Consider the following 20,499-nt stretch of genomic DNA (forward strand, 5'->3'; position numbering starts at 1 on the left):
GGTCAGTTCGGCGAAGTGTATCCCGAGCTGTTACAAGGGTCAGTTCGGCGAAGTGTGTCCCGAGCTGTTACAAGGTGGGTCAGTTCGGGCCCCCGGTAGGGAGCTCAGTCCGCTAGTGTCCCCTTGTTCCCGCCTAGGCTTGGCCCCTTTTGCCGAGCTGTTGTTTCTGCCACGTGTCACGTAATAGAGAGGTCGGGCCAAATCTTCCTTCATCGGTAAGAATACTGAATAGATAAGATAGGATGAGAACACTAAATTACTGCTGCTGCTGCCGGCACCCACATCAAAGAGAAGAGAAGAAATTGAGAAAGAAAAGGAGAGCAATCAGTTCTGGTCGCCCTCCTCACTAGTATTTATACTCTTAATTAAAAAAGGGGTACAATGACTAATATGCCCTTATAGGACGCCTAACACACAAAACTGCATATATAACTCAAAAGAACCACTGCATATATAACAGCAATAACTACTAAATCTGCACAAATCTGCCCAAAAATCTCAACACTAATAAACCCCTGTGGACCCTTTCATACCTGCTAGGCTTTTGGTCTTTGTTTGTTTTCTTCCTTTTTCTTTTTCCCAGGTTCCCCTTCAGTGAAATTCTTTTTTACAAGAAAAGATGACTTGGTGTTTGCATAGATTCAACTTTCCAAAAAGTACAATATGACTTGGTGTCATCTTGGTAGAACATTCTTCTTACTGCTCCTTAAACAATCAAGACAAAGGAATAAATGTCAGAGGATTGATTTCATTTTGTCTTAAAGAATTAATCCAAGTTACTCGAATTTTTTTTTGCACATTCAACTTGTAATAGTATGTTCTTTGTCATAGATGTGTGGTATTGATACTTTCTAGCATTTAAGTAACCTGTATCTTCTCAATTGGTTAAATGTGTATGCCATCTTCACTCTGCACCATGACCAAAGTATCACCAGTTTCTTCTAGACAAATAAGTTTGTACTTTCATTTACTTTATTTGTTCTAGCTCAGTTAATAAACACCTTCAAGGTTGATGCCTCTTATCTTTTCATTTAGCTTACAAATTTTGAAATATTTTTTTTTTCTTTTCAAAGAAAATTACATATTCTTTGGGGAGAGTTAAGAAAGTTTGCCTCTCCTGTTCTTGTAATTACCGTGCTTTAAAAGTCTTCTAATGAAATTCTGTTATTGATAAAAAAATACATATTGTCAACTTCTGATGTGGATGTAATTTATGAGGTGAGTTTTTCTGATTTTATGAATTTCTTCTCCATACAGAGCATGGAGAAATTACTTGTAATGTCAACATCAACTTTGGAGAAGAATGATGACATTATTGGTGTGTCGGCTGTAAGGGTAAGTTTTGAGTTTCAAATGACTGCAAAATGTCTTATGCTTATTTTCTGAAGTAGTTATACTTTATCACAATAAAATCTCTGACTTTGCCTTCTTCGAAGGACTAGTTCTTTGTTTGTTTCTCTTTGCAATTAAATGTCACTTATAAATAAATCAAGGCCATGAATAGGGATATCTATTCAAAGTAATCGTGTGTAGATAGTTAACAAGTCTGAAGAGTTGTCATTTTCTGATTGGATAAACAATTGTGTTACCATTGAGATCTTTATAGGAGATATGGACTGGACTTAAGGCATTTAAAACCCCATCCCCCACCCAAAAAAAAAAAATCTGAACTTGAGGTTTAAAAGAATGAGTGATGGAATCTTTTCTTATTTCCAGGACCTGGCATATATTGAATAGTGGATATGCCAAAAAATTTGATTTTGCATGACAACTATCAAGATCAATATGGGGTAGTAAACAATTCATTTTCATGCTTAGATGCGATTTGCCTGTGTACCTGAATTATAAATGTCACTAATTTACCTATATGCTAGAAGAATGATATAGTCCATGAGATATGCATATATTAAGTAAAAAGAAAAGCAGTAGCTAATGTGGAACTTGTTTCATGTGTTAATATTTTAGTAAGTGGTTATAATTTTCAAATTAAATATACAAGCAAAATATTGGTGTAGGTACATTGAACCTGAAAATGTCAATGCAAAAGGAAACATTGCATTGAAATAATTGAGAGCATATAATATTCAACTTCACCTTGAAAACATTTGTCAGTTAGATTCGTGTGTGTGTTCCTTACAGAACATGAGCTTGTCTAGATTGAGCTATGGACCTGCAAAGTTATTCAATGATTTTTTATATGATAATAAGCAAATGTGAAAATTGTTTGTAGCTGTTTGCGCCCATAACTTTTCACTGTTATACCGGTTCTATTTTCTTATTTAAGTTTATCTTCCAAGTTGAAGGATAATTGTTCAAAACCAGAATTTCTCTCCCATGAAGAAAAATTGAAGACTGCGGATTTTGCACAAATGTAAGTTTGTCTGCATTTGTTAGGAACTTTTGGTTGGAGCTGGGTCTGGTATTGGGTTAATGGCCTTCTTTTTTTTCTCAATCAAAACATTAGTATAGATGATTTTCTTCCTTTTTAATGTATTGTTTAAGGTCAAACTTGCTTTTTTCTCCTATTGAGACAGTGACAGAGCTAAAATTTCAAATGCAAATGGAGTGGAACCACATTATAGAGACAAACAAAGATATGATCTTCAGAAGGAAGTGCTAACAGCATTGTTTACTGTTCCTGAAAGACCTGAAGAAGTATCAAGAAGAGCCCGCCCACCAAGAGCAGTGAGGGGCATGAGAGTAACTAGAAGAACTGTGGTAGTTGAACCTCCAAGTGACGCACCTGGAGAACATTCAACTAGAATTGTAGAATTGCAACAAAACACTGTTGAAGGTATGTCCTTAAACAATCATAGCTGTGAAGACACACACACACACACAGTAGATAGTGCTTATTAAGTCATAAATGAGAACATGTTAAACAGTCAGCATCATTTTATGTCTTCTTTTTTGTGTTTTATATGAGAGAAACCACTTTGTGCAAAAAAGAAAAAAAAAGCGAAGAAGAAGAAGCCAAAGGTTAGGACTGTATCCAGTCTACCCTTCCCATGACCCCAGAGATATCGGGGGCCAACATTGGGTAATGACCTTTTTTATGATTTTCTGATATGTAATTATCTCCGATATGTTTGAGAAAGGTTTTTTTATGCAAGGTTTAAAATGTCGATGTCAGTGGAAATGTCGGTCATCCAAGTATAAGAAACATGTTGGAAATGTTGGAAATAGCGTATGGAAATATTGTAAAAATTATAGATATGGTAGAAACATTGTAAAATATGCAAAATATAGAATGATATTTTATGAAATGATAAATGAAGCATAGGCACACCTTTTTAAATTATTATCTTGTTCCAAATCACTAAACAAAGCTATGAAACTAAGGTTATAGACAAAAGAATATGTTCTGAAGTTGCCCTGTAAACCATTCAGAGCTTTATGCTAGAATGAGTTAAAAGTAAAATTTGAACTCAGAAAATATACATGGTTGTAATAGATCAACCAAATAATCTACTACACAAACAAAAACTAATATTTAACTACATGTTTGGAATGAATATTGAGCTAGCTTGAAATTGTCGTCATGTAAGTTAGGTGGACAATGACTTGTTACTTCACATGTCTACAATATTGTCACCAACTTATGTTATAATACTATCTCTTGTACTCCACATACTACTGGTAGTGTTCACTAGGGAATGTGTCGATTCTAGTAAAATTTCATGTCGCTACCCAAGAAAGTGGAAATGGAAATACGTTGTGGAAACTATCTCTTGTACTCCACATAGTTCTATTAGTGTTCATTGGGGAAATGTCGATTCTAGTAAAATTTCGTGTTGCTACCCATGGAAATGGAAATATGTCGTGGAAATATTAGGGAAATTAGGGACATTTTAAACCATGTTTTTTGACCCATTAAATGCATTTTATTTTAGGTAGTGGTTTGCCTTAAAATTTGGTTGGAGCCAGTGTTTTAAAAGGCGTGGGAGGTGTATGTCTGGAGGCGCGCCTCCAGGCGGGGCACTCCCAAAACGCCCTGAGGCGTATGCCTCTTGCTCTTTTTTCATGAGGCATGCTAGAGGCGCACACCTCATGCGCCTCATGCACATCATATATAAAAAGACAAAAAAAAAAAAGAAAAAAGAAAAAGAAGAGAATAGGAAAGAAAAGAAAGGAAAGGGAAAGGAAGGGAAGAAAAGATAAGGGAAAGAAAGTGGTTTGCCACTTTGCCCCCTGCCCCTTTGGCTAGGGGGTGCGAGCTCACTTCGCTCGCTCACCTCCACTTCGACAAGACCCCCCCTTTCAACTAATATTATGCATTTTTATTCTTCTTAAAATAAAAGATTTTTATTAAAAATAAAGAAAAAATGAGATCCCCCTTCCTCTTCATCCTCATCCTAACCCCCCTCCTCTTAAGGAGGCTTACGCCTCCTTGCGCTCAGGAGGCTTACGCCTCTTGCGTTCTAAACTATGCCTCACGCCTCTAGGTAGTAGAATGCCTCACGTCATGCCTCCGCGTTTTAAAACATTGGTTGGAGCCTATCCTTTTTCATTTATTGTCCATGAAAAAAGTACCTATCTCTTTTTATAATATTTTCTTTATGCTTCCATGAATCCATCACACTGTTTATAGGCATCAACTAAAGTCTTTCATTTTTCTGTTGCATATACAACATTTAATCAAAAAAATCAAAGTACCAAGATTTAACTCAAGCCATGTAATGTTCATCCAAGAAAGTTTCATTTTCAAGTGCCACTAAAACAGGGAAATTTGTGGAAATATTTCGGTTCAGTGGAAGTTTACAAACAACCATGGATGTGCTCCATTGTGAAACTGCATTAGAAAATATCCTCATTGCTTTTACGTTACTTTCATGATTTCCCTTGTGAAACATCCAAAATAACAATGAGGTTCTCAAATTTGCTAATGCCCTATTATGAATTATGCACCCTTGATCCTTTTGAAAACCTTATAGTCCTTCAAGCTCAAATTTGCTAATGTCCAAAGCTTAAGCTTAAACTTTGTTTATTTTTCAATATAAAATTTAATTTTTTATCTTCAAAAAAAAGCTTAAATTTTCGGGTCCAACTCTTGAAAAAGGAGTTAAGGACAATTGTTAAAGATAGATATCCTCATAATGAACTTTTGCATTCCTGAAAAGTTCAAATTTGAGTAAAAGATGACAATTCTGAGAAGGCAATTGCATCTCCCAGATCTAATATTCAAAAGTAATGAAAGAATGTGAATAAGCAAATGGTTTGACTCTCTAAGGAGGTGTGCCCCTGTTCTGTTGATAGTATATGTTTTCACTTGTTGCAAAGTATCCTTTTTTTGACTTTCTTGTTACCTTTTTACTGTTTCTATATCTTATAAATTCTTCTAGATAACACCACCGTAGATGGGGAGGATAGCTACGAAGTCCTTCGTAGAGCTGTTAAGGAGTATTGGGTTATGATGAAGGAATATTATAGAGCTGTAAGTAGAATGTTTTCAGAATTTTTTGTTGCCAGAAGTTTTCTTCTTAATACAGAATGTATTTCATGTTTGCACTGCTGTTACATCTGTGTGAAGAAACAAGGTTGATCTTTATCGTCTTCAAGTTTAGATGATGTGCACTGATACTATTATTTAATTTACAGGCTGCTGATGCATTTGTAAAGGGAGATCATGCTCAGTCTAATGCTCTTCTAGAGCGGGTACTGCTGTACTGCTTCTATGTCATAAACTTTAATGAATTCGTGCGCTTAGATGAATGGTATTAAATGATATGCTTTTATGTTTAAATCAGTGAAATTACATTTGCCTATGTCTTTGATTTCAATTCCCTGCTTTCTGAACCCTTTTAGCTGAAGGTTTTCACATTATTCGCCTTGTCACCTTATTCTGGCTTCCATGATTTTCAGATGTGCCACTTAACAAAGGCACATGAATGATCAATTCACAAAAGGAGTAAGCAGATGGAGTTTTAATCCAGTGTCTGCTAAAACTTCTCATTACTTTTTTGGTGGGATGGAGATACTGATGTTTTTTGTCTACTATAAATATCTCCAATTTTGGGCTATATCACTTGATGCTGATATGACGTACCAGATGCTTATTTGAAATCCCAGGCATCACATGGTACTACATATTTCATATAATGTAAGATTCATTCTAGAGATGGTTTAATTGCATGTAATCAGCATAGAAAACATATTCTACAGGCAGCTGAGTTGCTTCCTAGAATTTCATACATCATTTGTGCATTCTTTAAGTGTGCATACAATTAAGTTGTGCTCATGCAGTATCCAGTATGAGTATTATTATCATACAACATTGAAACAGATTTATCGAGTTCAGGTGTCATAATCCAATGTGAGTGTTATGGAACTGGAAAGAATTGAACAACAGGCTTTAAACTGAATAGCTTTAGTAATCTTTGATTTGGGGAACCAATCTGGCATCCTTGATGATCCCACATCCCCGCCCCCCAAGTTTTCACTTTTGTTCCAATCCAAACACAGCTTAAAGGTTTGGCAGATTCATTTCAGGAATCACTTTTGTTCTTTGTACAGCATAAAGTTTGGCAGTTTCATTTCAGGAATCACTTTTGTTCTTTGTATTCTTGATGCTTCTGTGTTCTCTACACACAGAGGGGGTCAGGCCTGCCAAGAGGAGATAATATGAAACCTATTTGATACTTAAATGGTTTTATTTTCCTTTGTTTTGTTTAGTTGTATGTTTAGGAAAAACCTTCATTAATGTAGAAAAGTCCTGACTTAAAAAGTTACTCTCTTCACTCTAATTGCTTTCTAATTTAAAAACCAATTGTAGTCTTGTTATGAGTTGGATGATTGACCTTAGTTGTCTGTTAATTTTTTTTACTTAAATTGTTTTTGTCTTCCCTTGTTTTTTTTTAGTTCTACTATGTATAGGAAAAGCCTTCATTAGTAGAAAAAGTCCAGACTTAAAGTTTACTTTCTTCACTCTAGTTGATTCCTTATTTGAAAAATCAATCTTAAATCTTGTTATCAGTTAGATGATTGAACGTAATTGTCTGTTGACTCTGTTCTATATAGGGCTCTACATTTTAATCTAGAATGATCCCTTTTTTGATGGATTAAATATAATCAAGTGTATTACCTATAGTTTCTTGATATCTAGTTTAATAATCTTGAATGTAGAATTTCACAAACCAGAAATTTCTTTTTATTCATTGCCATGATTTAGTTTTAAATTAATAAAGGAATTGAATTTTCTTCATGGGTTGCACTTGGAGGACACTAAAAGACATGATGGGGCCCACAAAAAGACAGTAGATAATGGTTAATGTACTTTTTGGTGGACCCTACTGGGCTACCATGTTCCATCTTGCCAACATCTCTCTCTCTCTCTCTCTCTAGACATTTACCTTTTTTCATGAACTGTAGAGAACACTGATGTGGGCCCCACGGCTGTGGTCCCCACTGTGTTCATATGACAGCACAGCATGTACTCTTTGTTAGTTATGTCAGTGTTAGTTGGTAGTTATTTCAGACAGCTTGTTATTTTAGCTTATTATTAGTTTATTTGCCATGTAAGCATTAAGGGCAATTCTGCCTTTTCTACAATTAGCAAACATATAAATATTAAGAGTGGGGCGACAGATTCAATTAATCAGTCCCTCTCTCTCTCTCTCTCTTTTCTAAAACCCTTGTGTACTTCTGCTTCTCCTTCTTTTCTTCTTCTTTCTTCTTCTCTTTTCTCCATCTGAAACCTTTTTACTTTTAGATTCAAGACTGATTGTAGTCTTGATCGACTACTTGGTATCAGAGCCAATCTAAGGTTTCTCATGTGTGTCTAGTCTAGCCAACCACATGAGAATTGCCTAGGGCTGGAAGCTTAGAAAGAACTGTTCGTTGGCTGATTCTTGGAGGTTACCAGAAGGGTTTAACAGCTGTTCGAAGGCTTGTAGAGGCTTGGAGAGTGTTTTGGTAATCAGGAAGAATCAGAGAAGGTTAAAAGGATCAATATTAGGGTTTAGGCCAAGATTCAAGGTGGCAATCAGAGTTTTCTGGGTAAGTTTTTATCTTTCCTTGAGATCGTCATCAGTCAAAGATAAGTTGGACTTATCTAGGAGGAGCGGCTGAGCTCTCCTTTATTTTCTGAGGTGATCAGAGTTCTTTGATTTTTTTTAGGGTTTGTCCTTAACCCTACTACCAGATTTGACTGTGAGCCTATTTGGAAGGTGCGGCTGAGCACTGTTTCTGTTCTCACAGAGATTTCCTTAACCCTACAATCAAACCCTAAATCTGTTTCAGCATTCCTGATTGTTTTCTAAGTGAGTTCTAGACTTGTTTTGGCTTCAAAGCCTGTTTTGGGGGTGAGAACCTTTATCAAGAATTGGATTGCTTATATTCAGAACTGTCGATTGGTTTCAGAACTGTTTCCCTTGTTGTGGAAGAACTAGGCTGACTGTGATCAGTTGTTTAAGTGATGTTTTCTATTACAGTAGCTCTAACAGTTTTGACTATTGATTCTTAACCAAGAATGGAGTTCAAGAATTAGGGGGAAGGTGTTTTTGGGACTAGCAATTCTGGTAATATGTCTGAGACTGCATTTCAGATTACAATTGTGAGGTTTGATGGATCCAACTACTTAGAATGGGCCCAATCGGGTGGCTATTAGGGGAAGAGGAAAACTTAGCTACCTATTGGGAGATGTGAAAGAACCATCCAAGGAGGACCAAATGTATACCAAGTGGGTTCAGGAGAACTACTTGGTTATGACATGGCTGTGCAACTCTATGCAGCCACATATCAACTGAAACTATTTGTGGGCAAAAACAGCCAAGGAGATCTGGGATGTCATGAAAGAGACCTACACCCAACCCCTTAATGTTGCTAGAGCCTATGAATTGAAGTGTGAGGTTAATAACCTCAAGCAAGGAGAGAAACCAGTATCTGTTTACTTCTCCAATTTGAAATCTCTGTGGTATGAAATTGACCATCTGGAAACACTTGAGTGGGAAAGTTAGAAAGATGTACAAACTCATAGAAAGCAGGTTGAGACTAATAGGGTGTTTGAATTCCTAGCTGGTCTGAATTCTGATTATGATATTGTGAGACAACAGATACTAACAAGGGACAGTGTGACCTTATCCCAAGCCTACTCCTTGGTGCATAGTGAAGAGACTAGGAGAAAGGTTATGATGCAGCATCAACCCTTCCCACCAGCCCTGGCAGCGGTTAAACCTAAGTTTTGGGGTGATACAGAAAGAGATATGAAGAAGGAAGATAAGCGGGATCTAGTGTGTGAACATTGCAAGAAACCCAAGCATACTAAAGACACATGTTGGAAGTTGCACCCTCATATAGTCCTAGCAAAACCGAGGAACAAAAGGGGTAATGCTCATATGGTTGTTAATACCAATTTTGCATCCTCATCGGGCACAAAAGGCACGCCCCTAGACACCCTAGCTGCTGTTTGGGCTGCCCTAATACAGTTGGAAAAGGAGGTTGGGAATTCAGCTTAGTCATCTCATTCATCATCAGCTCCTGCTACATCAACCTTTGCTCAGTCAGGTACTCGGGCCTCAACTTACCATGCTTCAGCTCCAGGTAACACTGAACATTGTTGGGTGATAGACTCAGGTGCATCTGACCATATGACTAGCTTGCCATCACTATTCACTACTTATCACTTATCTTCTGGTAGAGATAAAGTGCCCATTGCTGATATTTCCCTTGTTCCCATTTCTGGCAAGGGAAACATCAAGTTGTCTAATACCGTTTCCTTATTCTCAGTGTTGCATGTCCCTAAGCTTGATACTAATTTGCTTTCAGTTAGTAGTATTACAAAACATCAGAACTATTCAGTAACTTTCTTCCCTGACTGATGTGTTTTTTAGGACTTGGAGACAAGGAAGGTGATTGGGACTGGCCGTGAGACGAATGAGATCTATCTGCTTGGAGAGAGTTCTCATTGGAAAAATCATGAAGATAAGAATTCTTTTGTTTCTCAGTCTGTTAGTCCGATTATGCTTTGGCATAATCGGTTAGGTCATTTATCATTTTGGCCTTTGAAGAGTCTGTTTCCTAATTTGTTTGAGTTAGTTCAGATGCCAAATTTGAGATGTGAGAGTTGTGAGGTTGCAAAGCATTGTAGAACATCTTAATCTTTGAGTAATAAAAGAAGTAGTAATTCTTTTGATGTTGTGCACACCGATATTTGGGGTCCGTATCACATCCCTTCAATGGGGGGGTATAGATATTTTTTGTTATTTGTTGATGACTATACCCATTTTTCTTGGGTTTACCTTATGCGTTCTCGAGATGAGGTTCTTGTTCTGACCCAGACCTTTCATTAGATGATTTTAACCCAGTTTGGGGTCAAAATCAAAATCCTCAGATCTGATACTGCGAAAGAATACTTCACCAAGCCATTAGCCTCTTATCTGCTTGATCATGGGATTATTCACCAGAACACTTGTCCTTATACATCATAGCAGAATGGGGTTGCCGAGAGGAAGAATATGCACATTTTGGAGGTGGCTAGAAGCATTATGTTTACCTCCAATGTGCCTATCCATTTCTGGGGCGCGATGCTATTCTCACAACAGTGTATCTCATTAATCGGGTTCCTTCACGGGTTCTTGACATGAAGCCTCCGTTTACCCTTCTATACTCAGATGAAGAATTATTTACTGTTCCCCTTAAAACCTTTGTTTGCACCTGCTTTGTTCAGATTTTTGGACCTCATCGTTCCAAATTTGACCCTAAGGCCTCCGAATGCATTTTTCTTGGTTATGCACACTCAAAAGGGTTATTGCTGCTATGACCCTACTTCCTGAAGGAGATTTGTCTCGATGGATGTTACTTTCTTTGAGGAGGTCCCCTATTACCCTAGGGTTTCTCCTCAGGGGGAGAGTAGTGAGAATGGGGTTTTTTTTTGCTCAGGGGGAGAGCAGTGAGAGTGGGGTTAACTCATCTGAAGTTCTTTTACCCATTCCATTAAGTGATGAGGATTGTAATGGGGAGGGTTGTCAGAGGTGTTAGGGGTTGAAAGTCTATCACAGGTGGTGATGGCAAGATGATTTTGGTCATCAGCAGTCCAGGCCAACCCCAGTTCCTTCTGCGGATCCGGATCCAGGTCCCACTGAGATACCTTCCACTGTTTCTACTTCACTTTCTTCGGATGACCTTGACCTCCCTATTGCAGTCCGTAAAGGGAAACGACGTTGCACCACATCCACAACTCACTGCATTTCCCAGTTTCTGTCCTATGATCGCCTGTCTCCCTCTTACAGGTCCTTTCTCACTTCCATTGTTGATATTCCTATCCCCAGAACAGTGCAGAAAGCCTTGTCAGTTCTTGAGTGGAAAGATGCAATGAAGGTTGAAATGGATGCCCTTTTGAGGAATAATACTTGGGAGCTAGTTGACCAACCTAAAGGAAAGAAACCGGTTGGATGTAGATGGGTATTTACCGTGAAACATAATGCTGATGGTTCCATTGAAAGGTATAAAGCCCGTTTAGTTGCAACGAGTTATTCTTGGCCTTTGCTCCAGATGGATGTTAAAAATGCATTTTTAAATGGAGACTTACAGGAAGAAGTCTACATGCAATTACCCCCTGGATTTTATGATGCAGAGATAGGTAAGAAGGTTTGCTGGCTGAATAAAGCCTTGTATGGACTAAAGCAGTCCCCCAGAACTTGGTTTGACAGATTCAGACAAGCCCTTGGAAAATTCGGCTATGTACAGGCCCAGTCAGACCATACATTATTCTTTAAAAGAGTGGACTCTTCTTTAACCTTGCTTGCTGTATATGTGGATGACATTGTGGTGATAGGGAATGATAATAGTGAGATTGAGTTCCTCAAACAACTCCATCAAGAGTTTGAGGTGAAAGATCTGTTAGATAGTTTTGTATGCCCTTAGCTTCAATCAAGATGATGTACTTTATGAGTTTATTGTAAATGAACAAAAGTGCATATTTGATTCATGTTCCCTTGGTATGTTTCTGTGTAATACCCTTAAACTGGACACTTAATGAGACTCGTGTTAATTTAGAATGTTCAAAGCCATTGGGTTGGTCTGGGGAGACCTATCCTGACAAGGCTGACACTGTGGTGCCACCAAGTCGGTTGGGGTGGCTTGTCTTAGCTGCCAGGGTGAAACCCTAGGCACATACAGTGTAGGATTTATTGAATCTTTGAATTGGACCAGATTTCCAGTATTGCCCTGGACCTTGGAGATTGATGGGCAAAACTGGAAAGTTACACCCGACCCCTAGACTCGATTATGATACTGCACTAGGTGTCGGATTGGGCTGTCTTTGATGTACCAATCAGTGAGATCCTTAGCGGGGGTCAAAACCTAGGTATGTTGGGACAGTCTGAGAATTCATCTTAGTGGGTGATCATAGTGACAGGATCAGCCCCTTTGTCGGACAAAGGTAATGATCGGGGATGCACTCACACTGATAGAAACCAAGACTGCCGGCAGCCGATTTCAATCGTTGAGATTTGTTTTGCAAAATATATTTCATATGAGATATAAAAGTATATACATTATGGTTATAAAAGGTTTGCAAAAGGTTTTAATTCTCGGGATCCATATAAGCAAAGAGTGCAACAATGTTCATTGCAGTCGAGGGAGAGGTCATCTCTTGTCGGGCAGTGTATGATCATTATGGGCTGAGAGGTTAAGTGTAAGACCATTGAGGATAATACCTAATGGGCTAATCTTGCATCTGCTCACACTGCCTGGGTGTTACAAGGTGGCTTGGCCCAGGGACCACTTAGGGTAAGTGTTGGGCCCATAGAGACCATGAGATGGTTTTCAGGGGGTGCACTGTCTATAACAGTGTATTCGGCCAGACCTTGTAACAAAGGCTGGGCTGAACCCATGTGACTGATGTGTAGATCGATGTTTGGGTCCCATGCCATACAAGGAAGCCCAACTGGGCAGCAGTTTGGAAGGTTAAGTGAATACATAACCTTAAATGGGCCTTAAGCCCATTTCGAACTGGGCTGATTTGATTAGTCATTTAAAGGGGCAAATTCTGAGATGGATCAGCTGATAGTATTGGGCCCAGACCCTATCCACTTAGAGAGTCCAAGATCTAAATAAGATTTAGATCTGGAAACCTCCTAATTAGATTAGGAGATGGCTGATCTAATCTGCAGATAAGATAGGGGTTATCCCTTATCACTTAAAGGGACTTCTAATCCAAATTTGATTTGGATCAGCAACTCCTAATGGGATTAAGAGCTGATTCCTTTAAGTCTATAAAAGGATGAGGGGGCGACAGCCTTTAGACATGCAAAACACAACTCTTGTCTTTAGAGCTGAAATCACAAGAAGAGAGAATTTTGCACCCTGCGAATACTCTCTTGCCGCTTCCTTCCTACAGCCGCCACCTCCAACAGTTCGATTTCCAGTTCTTGGGAGAAATCAAGATTTGATCTTGATCTCAATCTTTTGGGAAAAGATTGATTGGAGCTGTATTCACAAGCCATCCTGTTGATTCTTGCAAAGGGTCAAGTTCTTTTGGAAGAACACTGCTGATTCTGCTCCATCCTGAACTGCGCCATCTTCAGTGGGAGCAGATTTTGGATCCTTCCTTGGGCGTGAACACCTCCATTGGGAGATACTATTTCTCCGTATCAGGTATAATCCCTCCCTACTCTTTTTGGTTCAGATCTGGTTCAGTTTATGGTTCAATAATGATCATTGAAAATATGATTTTCTAAATAGGGAATGCGATTCCCAGTTGAAGGGAGAGAAAAATTTTGAATTTCGCCCCCCTTATTCCGCAATCTTTGGGCGTCCATGTGATGGATATCCTATCCCTTCAAGATCTGGGTGCAGTACGATACTTCTTGGGTATTGAGGTTGCTAGATCTAAACATGAGATCTTCATTTCTCAAAGGAAGTGTGTTCTAGATCTGTTAGAAGAAACTGGAAAGTTGGGTGTCAAGCCTGCAGATACACCCATTGAACAGTGCAGAAGGTGGAGAGCCTCTTGAAGACAAAGCCATGTTCCAACGGTTGGTTGGGAAACTCTTATATCTTTGTCTTACCCGACCAGACATCAGTTATGCAATCAGTGTTATCAGTCAGTATATGCATTCTCTTAGAACTACTCACCTCCTTGCAGTTGAGAGAATATTAGCATACTTGAAGAGATGTCCGGGTAGAGGTATATTATTCAAGAATAATGATCACATGAAGATAGGGTTCTATACAAATGCTGATTGGGTTGGGAGTGCTGATGACAGGAGGTCTACCTCTGGATATTGTGCCTTTGTAGGAGGTAACCTTGTCTCTTGGAGGAGTAAGAAACAAAGTGTTGTTTCTCGCTCTAGTGTTGAAGCTGAATACAGATCGATGGCTAATGGAGTGGCTGAAGTCATTACTTGAAGAGTTGGGTATTGATTATGAGAAGCCCTTGATGTTGTATTGCGATAATCAGGCTGCTATTAATATAGGTCACAATCTGGTACAACATGACAGAACTAAGCATATCGAAGTTGATCGACATTTTGTCAGAGAAAGGGTTTCATCTCAAGAAGTGTGTCTCCCGTATATCACCTCCAGCATGCAGCTCGTAGATCTTCTCACCAAGGCTGTACCAAGGAAGAAGTTAGAGGTAGACTTATGCAAGTTGGGAATGACAAATATCTATTCCCAACTTGAGGGGGAGTGTAGAGAACACTGATGTGGGCCCCACAGCTATGGGCCCCACTGTGTTCATATGACAACACAACATGTACTCTTTGTTAGTTATGTCAGTGTTAGTTGGTCGTTATTTCAGACAACTTGTTATTTCAACTTATTATTAGTTTATTTGTCATGTAAGCATTAAGGGCAATTCTACCTTTTCTGCAATCAGTAAACATATAAATATTAAGAGTGGGGTGACAGATTCAATTAATCAGTCCCTCTCTCTCTCTTTTCTAAAACCCTTGTGTACTTCTACTTCTCCTTTTCTTCTTCTTCTCTTTTCTCCATCTAAAACCTTTTTACTTTTAGATTCAAGACTGATTGTAGTCTTGATCGACTACTTGAACTAACTTCTTTTCTTTGATTTACCTGTTATTTCAATATTTTTTCTCTCATTTGAACCCTAGATCTCCTTAATCTTACAATCATAGCCTTTTCAACCATGCATTTTAATCAGCTATGCATTTTTCTTATGTTTGTAGTTCAAAGACTTCAAGTTATACTTATATCCAAATATCTTACAACACACACACACACATGCTAGTGTAAGGGCACGTGCTATGCACATATGCAAGTAAAGGGTAAAGTATAAGTTGACATTTATATATCTATCAAATTATCTGCAAATTTCCTAGACTATTTTCTCATGAAATTAACTTCTCATACACATCCCTTTACTATGCACATGTGCAAGTAGAGGGTCAAGTATAAGTTGACATTATAAAAACTGTTGTGAGGATTATTTAATTGTTATTTATAGTTGCTGTTAGTGGGTTGTCCTCTTAAGATGCTATCAATTAGTTATTTTCTTTCTTTCTTATTAGTTTGTTTCTAGGGAGTGCCACCAGGGGCATACTTGTAATTTTTATATTAAGTTAATATAAATAATGAACTGGCGGCAGCCAGAAGTAGGTTTTCTTTTTCTCTCAATCGTATCTTCCTCTTCTCTTTCTCTCTCTCTCGTCTCTCTCTCTCCATGAATAATTACATGGTATCAGAGCAAGGTTCTAGGCTATAAAAGAATTTCAGCCTCTCCTATTTGAACCTGCTTCGTCCTCTTTTCCTTCTTTGATTTCTTGGACGTGGAAGACAGAGAAACCCTAGCAGACTACTTGCAGCTCTTCCTTTGGGTTTTTCCTTGGTCGTAATATCAAGGAAACCCCAGTTGAAGAAGGGCGATGCAGAAAGAGACTCCCCTTCTTTTCTGTTCGATGCTGTGAAGCCAGTTTCTGGTTGGCACCTTTGTATAGGTGCTGGATAGGGTATGTGTTCTTGTTTTTTTGTTTCTGGCCAATGGTGTGAAGGCTCTTATTCCTTGGTTCTATACATTCGTTTGGATGTTGGATTGTTAGACTGTATGGGCTGTAGTCGGACTGATAGTATACTATTCTAACGTCTTTCTTGGCTGGTGTTGGACTGATTACCGGGCTGGTTTAATGACTGAACCATCACAGAGTTCCCAGAAGTAAATTTCTTGAGGGTTGGTATTCTATTTGTGTATGTTGTGTAGTTGTGTGGGATTTGGATTGGTTTCAGTAGTAATCTATGGCAAACTATGATTCAACCTCATCGGGGGTTACACCGACCCGCAACATAGCTGGTATGGGAGGTGAAAACATGATGTTTCCCATGCCCATTACCCCTTTAAATGGTCTAAACTACCTGGAGTGGGCTAAAAGTGTAAAACTTTATGTAACGGTAAGGGGAAAAGCTGGTTGCATAAATGGAAGGGTGAAAGAACCCAAGAGTGAGACAACTGAACATGATAGGTGGGACCAAGAAAATAGTATGGTGATGTCTTGGCTCCTTGCAGCCATGGAACTTGATGTGAAGAAGAACTTTATGTGGGCATACACTGCTAGTGAGATCTGGGAACAGGCCAAAACTACTTATTCTGAGCAAAGGCATTATGCCAAGGTTTACCAGTTGCAAGCTGAATCCTTAACCTGTAAACAAGGAAATCGTAGTTTGTCTTCCTATTATTCAGCCCTTACTTCCATATGGAAAGAATTGGATCATTATCAGGCTATAGAGTGGAAACACGATGACGATGCTAAGGCCTACAGGAAACTGGTTTCTTAGCAGCGTGTGTTTGCCTTCTTGTTGGGACTGAACCTTGCCTATGAACCTTTGAGAGTTCAGATCCTAGGAAGCAAAGAGTTGCCGTCACTTCACGAGGTATACTCCCTTGTTCAATCGGAAGAAAGTAGGTGGAGTGTGATGGTTACAACTGAGGTGGAGCAACAAGTTGCTTTGACTACGATGAGTAATAACAACATGAGGAAGAAAAGTGACACCAAGAAGGCTGATGATAAAGACAAGTTGTTTTGCACCCACTGTCGGCGCTCACAGCATACACGTGACACATGTTGGGACATTCACGGGAAACTCATGTGGGTAGTGAAGAACCAAGAACAAGGTAAAGGGCAAGGTCAGAAGAAGATGAACACGACACATAATGCAGCACATGTGGCAACCCAAGATACTCAGGTTGTCAATACTACCTGGGACCACCTTAATAATTCTGACCCCAAGGAAGATATAATGAATTCCTTCAGAGATCACTTGGAGTCTTATGGTAGGGCTTTGCGACAGATGGATAGCTCAGTCACTGGTACTCCTACTTCATTTGCATCTACATCAGGTAATACGGCTTCTGCATTCCATGTCACTCCCATTGGTTCCCCTTGGATCATTGACTCAGGGGCCTCTAACCACATGACCGGTAAGTCGAACTTGTTTCAGACTAATAGCCTTTTGTCAGGAAGGGATAAAGTGAGGCTTGCAGATGGCTCATTCTCCTCCATTGCAGGCCAAGGATCAATATCTCTTCCCCATGGCCTTAACTTGAATTGTGTATTGCATGTCCCTCAACTTCCTATAAATTTGCTTTCAATTAGTAGTATCGCAAGCTCTTTAAATTGCAGTGTAACCTTTTTTCTTGGCTCATGTTTTTTTCAGGACCTAACTTCTGGGAGGACGATTGGTAGAGGGAGCCTAGTGGGTGGTCTCTACATTCTCGACAACAAAGCTGGTCTCTCGGTGTCATCCTCAGATTCACATAGTCAGTCAAATAAGAGTCAAAATTTTTTGTGGCATAGTTGGTTAGGTCATGTTTCTTTTGAAATAGTAAAGTCTTTGTTTCCGGTTTTATTTAAGTCATGTTTAGTGTTAGAGTTCCAGTGTCGAACGTGTCAGTTGAGCAAACAATGTAGAACGACTTTTCACTCAAGTAATAAAAGATCAAGTGTTCATTTTCATGTTGTGTATTCTGATGTATGGGGGCCTACTACTGTAATCTCTGAGGGCGGATATAAGTACTTTATCACATTGATCGATGACTACTCTCGCTATACATGGGTATTCCCTATGCGTAGTAGAGACGAAGTTACAAAGATTGTGAAAGACTTCCAGAGGATGGTATTTACGTAGTTCCATGTTGAAATACAGATCTTCTAATCCGACAATGCAAAAGAATACTTCCATGGTGAGCTCAATGAGTTCTTTGCCTCCCACGGATCTATTCATAGGAGCTCATGCGCCATAACACCACAACAAAATGGTGTTGCAGAAAGAAAAAACAGACACCTCCTTGAGGTAGCTCACGGGATGATGTTACACATGAATGTTCCAAAAAGGTTTTGGATGGATGCTATACTTGTAGCTGCTTATGTCATCAATCGCATGCTCTCCAAAGTGCTGAACTTCGTCAGTTGTTGTTCCTGCAGTCCCCTTTATTTTCCATTCCCATGAGAGCTTTTGGTTGTCGTGCCTTTGTCCATGATTTATCTCCGCCTTGAGGTAAGTTAGACCCTTGGTCCATTCCTTGTATCTTTCTGGGGTATCCCTCATCTCAGAAAGGGTATCAGTGTTTTGATCCCGTTAGTCATAAGTTTTTTGTGTCTATGGATGTGTCCTTTGAGTCTGAGCCATTCTTTCCTAATTCTCCTTAGGGGGAGAGTAGTAGTGTGGAAGAGGAGAAGCAGGTTCAGGTCCACCAAGTCTCTCTTCCTTCTATTCTGGACCTTGCTCCCTTTCGTGTCTTCCAACGTACACGTCGTAGAGATCAACAATGTGTAGAGATGTAGAGCAGCCAAACATTGAGCAACCGACACCGTTAGACTCCCAGTAGGTAAGTCTAATCCTTGTTGCATCTATTGATACCCCTACTCCTACTGTGGATGACCTTGACATTCCTATTGCTCAAAGAAAGGGAGTCGGGTCATGCACTACCAAACACCCCATTACCCAATTTGTCTCCTATGGTCACATTTCCCCCTCATATCGAGCCTTTCTATCTGCAGTTGATTGCATCCCTGTTCCCAGAAATGTTGTAGAAGCCTTAAAATGCCCCGAATGGACAGATGCCATGAAGGAGGAGATTAATGCTCTTCATAAAAATCAAACTTGGGAATTGGTGGATCTTCCAAAGAGGAAAGACCCCGTGGGGTGTAAGTGGGTGTTTACAATTAAACACAAGGCAGATGGAACAATTGAAAGGTACAAAGCAAGATTAGTAGCCAAAGGGTACACTCAAGTGTACGGGGTTGACTATGATGAGACTTTTGCTCCAGTAGCTAAGATGAACTCAATTAGGGTTCTCTTGTCATTAGCTGCTAATTTTGACTGGGAATTGCATCAACTGGACATAAAGAATGCTTTTATGAATGGTGACTTAGAGGAGGAAGTATACATGGTTCAACCCTCTGGATTTTGTGCCAAGGGAAGTGAAAATAAGGTGTGCAAGTTGAGAAAGTCTCTTTATGGTTTAAAACAATCTCCCAGAGCTTGGTTCAGTAAGTTTCACATGGCAGTTCAGCAGATGGGCTTCAAACAATGTCAATCTGATCATACACTCTTTGTGAAAAGATGTCAGGAACAGGTTGCTGTATTGATAGTGTATGTGGATGATATCATCATTACAGGAAGTTGGAGTTCAGAAATACAAAAATTGAAACAATTCCTTGCATCTAAATTTGAAGTGAAAGATTTAGGTCCCCTGAAGTATTTCCTTAGAATTGAAGTCGCCTGCTCAGAAAAGGGTATCTTCATTTCTCAAAGGAAATACACCCTTGATCTATTAAAGGACACAGGCAAATTACGTGCAAGGCCAGCAGATACTCCCATGGATGTTGACCACAAGTTGGGTGACTGTGATGGTGAACCTCTAAAAGATGTGAAACAATTCCAAAGGTTAGTGGGAAAGATGATTATTTGTCCACGACCCGTCTAGACATTGCCTATTCAGTTGGGGTTCTAAGCCAATTCATGCACTCTCCTAAGAAACCACACATGGAGGCAACAAAGAGAGTTCTTAGATACTTGAAAAAGTATCCCGGAACAGGTCTACTATTCAGTAAACATAATCACCTAAAGGTGGAAGTCTTTACAGATGCTGATCGGGTAGGTGCTGTGGATGATAGACAGTCTACGAGTGGGTATTGCACATTTGTGGGAGGAAACCTAGTGACCTGGAAAAGCAAGAAACAAAGTGTGGTAGCAAGGTCAAGTGCTGAAGCTGAATATAGAGCTATGGCACATGGGGTGGCTGAAGTCTTTTGGCTAAAGAATCTTCTAAGGTAGCTTGGAGTTGTTGCTCATAATCCTATGTCTCTTTACTGTGACAACAAGGCAGCCATAAACATCGCCATCAATCCTGTCCTACATGAGAGGACCAAGCACATTGAGGTGGATAAATATTTCATAAGGGAAAAATTGGAAAAAAGGGAAATCTGCATCCCTTATGTCAATTCCAAGGAACAACTCGCTGATGTCCTCACAAAAGGGCTTCCATACTCATGACAAAATGAGTTACGTGACAAGCTGGGCATGATAGACATATTCAGCCCA

At 39.3% G+C, this 20,499-nt stretch overlaps 1 protein-coding gene across 6 annotated transcripts in view; it reads left to right on the forward strand.

Annotated features, from left to right (window-relative positions):
* Positions 1-20,499, forward strand: part of SDE5 (silencing defective 5) — a 58,915-nt gene that overhangs the window by 17,921 nt on the left and 20,495 nt on the right. For 2 of the 6 annotated variants that reach the window (XR_016105305.1, XM_088965571.1), the window contains exons 4-8: positions 1,258-1,335; positions 2,298-2,371; positions 2,535-2,794; positions 5,343-5,434; positions 5,599-5,714. Coding sequence is in view for 4 of the 6 variants with exons in the window: in XM_088965571.1 (XP_088821697.1) it covers positions 1,258-1,335; positions 2,298-2,371; positions 2,535-2,794; positions 5,343-5,434; positions 5,599-5,714 (620 nt within the window). In the remaining 2 variants the exon portion in view is untranslated. The remainder of the gene's footprint in view (positions 1-1,257; positions 1,336-2,297; positions 2,372-2,534; positions 2,795-5,342; positions 5,435-5,598; positions 5,715-20,499) is intronic. The other 4 variants (XR_016105306.1, XM_088965572.1, XM_088965569.1 and 1 more) reach the window with 3 other exon arrangements.

The sequence above is a fragment of the Nelumbo lutea genome, chromosome 1 (assembly GCF_056320005.1).
Source record: "Nelumbo lutea isolate HS-2025 chromosome 1, American lotus-T2T, whole genome shotgun sequence".
NCBI lineage: Eukaryota > Viridiplantae > Streptophyta > Magnoliopsida > Proteales > Nelumbonaceae > Nelumbo > Nelumbo lutea.